This window comes from Aegilops tauschii, chromosome 2 (assembly GCF_002575655.3).
Source record: "Aegilops tauschii subsp. strangulata cultivar AL8/78 chromosome 2, Aet v6.0, whole genome shotgun sequence".
Taxonomy (NCBI): Eukaryota; Viridiplantae; Streptophyta; class Magnoliopsida; order Poales; family Poaceae; genus Aegilops; species Aegilops tauschii.
In genome coordinates this window covers 385,254,642-385,257,574 of record NC_053036.3, presented here as the reverse complement: position 1 = coordinate 385,257,574, position 2,933 = coordinate 385,254,642, and the positions used below count along the sequence as shown (strand labels likewise).

The window sequence follows — 2,933 nt, the reverse complement described above, 5'->3', positions numbered from 1 at the left end:
GATGATCTTTCTCTTTAGTCTTTTTCGAAGATCATATTCCTGTGGGAAAGCTCTCTTTGATCCATAGCCAGGTCAAGATGCAGAATAACTTCAAGCGCCATATGTAATTGGATCTTAGCTTTGGCGAAAAGGGACTTGCTAGCGTAATCTTTGGCTAGTAGTTTTGAGCTTATGAAACAGCCTCTGGTATGGCTCGGTATGCGTTGATTCTTCATCCCAAGCATCCTTGACCGTCTTTTGGAAACCCGGCATCTTGGTCCAATGGTTCTCGAACCGGAAGGACTTCGGTCGCTTGGGCCCATCCTCATTAGCGAGTAAAAGCGGGCAGTGGTCCAAAAGTGAGGAGGAGAGGGCATGAAGAATGTGATTGGCAAATTCGATGTCCCAGTCCTCATTGCAAAAAAAGCTGTCCAGTTTACAAAGCGTTGGGTTGTTTCTTTCATTGCTCCATGTGAATCTTCGATTCTGTAGATGGATCTCCTTGAGCTCGCAAGAGTTTAAGGTGTTGCGAAACCTAACTAGGCGGCTGCGATCCACATTTGTGCGGTTTTTATCTCGAGCCCGGTATATTTGGTTGAAGTCGCCGTTAACCAGCCACTTTGTTCCTGGCAATGGTTTCTGAGATGACAGCTCAAGGAAAAAAGCATCTTTGTGAATGCTTCTAGTTGGCCCGTAGACAGTGGTAAGCTTGAAAGATTTGTTATCCAAAGAATTCTTGATTGCAACAAACGCCGAGAGAAAATATGATCCGAGCTGGACGTTGGATATATCGATCACAGCTTCATCCCACAACAGCAAGATGCCGCCCTTAGTACCATCTGCTTGTAGGCGAAATTCTTCAGACGTTGGCCACCAAGATAAGCAGCAGTAAAAGGATCAATCACTTGGAGCTTAGTTTCCTGTAGGCAGACCAGATGACAGGAAGATGCAGCAATTGTTTCGTGGACGGTGGAGGTACGTTCAGGGCAGTTTAAGCCACGGACGTTCCAGCACAGAATAGAGATGTTTTGTTCTAACATTGGTTCACCAAAGATACATCAGGATTACAAATGGGAAGCAAACAGAACAGCATCCACATAATCATAGGTCTCGCCAGGACCAGGGGAAGCAGCTACAAACAGGCGTACAACTAACAAGGATTTGGTGTACTATCATCAGGAACTGAACTACAACAGTGAGTAAGCTGTAGGATCAGACGCCCGTGGAGGCAGCCTCGTCCAGCTCTGGACCTCCTTCTCCACCATGCTGCACCAGGGCCTCCTCCACTGCTGAAGAAAGGTCACAGTCCAGCTGGAAGAGCGCGCGGAGGGCCGCAATGGCAATATCTGGCAGCTGGCCAACATCTGGGCGAATTTTGCAATCGCCGCTTCTGTAACCTGCTCGCCCTCAGCCACAATGTTCATGCGGCGACAAAGTAGCTGTTCAGCAAGCTTTGCTATGGGCATCTTCCTCTTCTTTGCTCGGAGACGAGGGCTCTGTCGTGGCAACTGGAAGCCGGTCACCCCGGCCAGCGTCTTCCGTCGAGCTGCTGGAGGTCTGGGCGGCGTCGAACGTGGTGACGGGAGCAGCGCCGGCATGTACGGGATGAAGATGGGAGTTGCAGACTCTGGAGAGGCATTGGTAGCAGCTGCAGCAGTCAAGGCTTCATCAGTGTGGTCTTCATTCCCCTCATCCCGAGTAGGAGTTGCAGTAGCGAGGACAAGCTCCGGAGTGAGGATGGCAGGGTCTTATGGTTCTGATCCCAGGTGTGGTGGGGTGGGGGTAGCGTAAAGAACTCTTACAGTGAGTAAGCCACAGGAAGAGGAAGGCACCCAGGGAAGCAAGGCTGGCGGTGTTGGCCTCCATCTCCGGCGTGGAGACGATGACGACTGTCCCCTCCTCAGGGCGCAGCGAAGGGTCGCCAACGCGGCATGGCTCTTTACGCTACCCGACCCGACGCCTTGAATGAGGGTGGTTAGGTCGCTCTTTACGCTACCAGTGAGCCGGCCGCACCAAATGCCATTGATGTTCCTGAGCATCCGCGGCGGGGGCAGAGTGTCTTGATTCCCGAGCAGCCGGCGCTGGGCTCGAGGGAGAGCTCGTCGAGTCCCATCGAGCCTTTGCCTTGAATGAGGTCGCAGACGCGGACTTGAGGCATGGGCGGTGAGCTCCTTGAATGGGCGGAGGTGGCGTGCCTTGCAGAAGATTCGCATTGATGGCGAAGCAGACTCTGCGCTGCACACCGGCGGTGACCGCAGCCGCCGTAGGCGGGGAGTGTGTGGCTTGGGGATCCAGATCTGGAGAGCTCGACGCCAGCTGCGGAAAGAGCTCGGCCACCAGATCCAGCCTTCTGAACTGCGGCGATTATTGTTGCTGGATTAGCCATGTTCAAACGTGGTTATATTTGGAGGATATGATCAAGGGCAAATGTGAACATTTGGAATGACTTTATTGTGTGGAATCTAACTAGGAAATGAATTTTCTCGGTTTGGACAACATACCATGAAGAGTGGATACATAATAAATACAGGGCCCGTTCAACAAGACTTTTCTTACAGAAGTGCCATGCAGCCGGAGCTGCAAGTTGCACGTAAAATCCAGATTTTTTTTGGTTAGCTCTCCATGGAATTGTCCCCCTCCCCAAATCCAACTAGCTATGACCAACATATCCATGTTGTGGAGAATGCCCAATTTTTCACACGGGTCCGGAGGAGGTGTGACACCTTCTGTTTTAGTGCGATTTGGCGAAGAGACTTTGGTCTACTCTGGGACTTGATGTACTCATCGAATCAGCCCTACAAGGCGATCACTCGGGTTCGGCGGTTCTGGAATAAATGGACCAAACCGGATCCGAAGCTTGGAAAAGTGAGTGTTAGTGTTGTCTTCCAAGAAGAAGATGGATTTCGTTCTACAGTGACAAATCATACGTGATGAAAGATGTCAGTTTTATAGCG

At 51.1% G+C, this 2,933-nt stretch overlaps 1 protein-coding gene across 1 annotated transcript; it reads right to left on the bottom strand.

The window, feature by feature from the left end:
- Positions 1 to 984: 984 nt before the first annotated feature.
- Positions 985 to 2,393, bottom strand: LOC109734255 (uncharacterized). Its single transcript, XM_020293466.4, has 2 exons — positions 1,782 to 2,393; positions 985 to 1,627 (listed from the first exon to the last, which is right to left on the bottom strand). Exons 1-2 carry the CDS (start codon positions 1,843 to 1,845, stop codon positions 1,167 to 1,169), a joined length of 525 nt encoding a protein of 174 aa, XP_020149055.1. The 5' UTR covers positions 1,846 to 2,393; the 3' UTR covers positions 985 to 1,166.
- Positions 2,394 to 2,933: the final 540 nt, after the last annotated feature.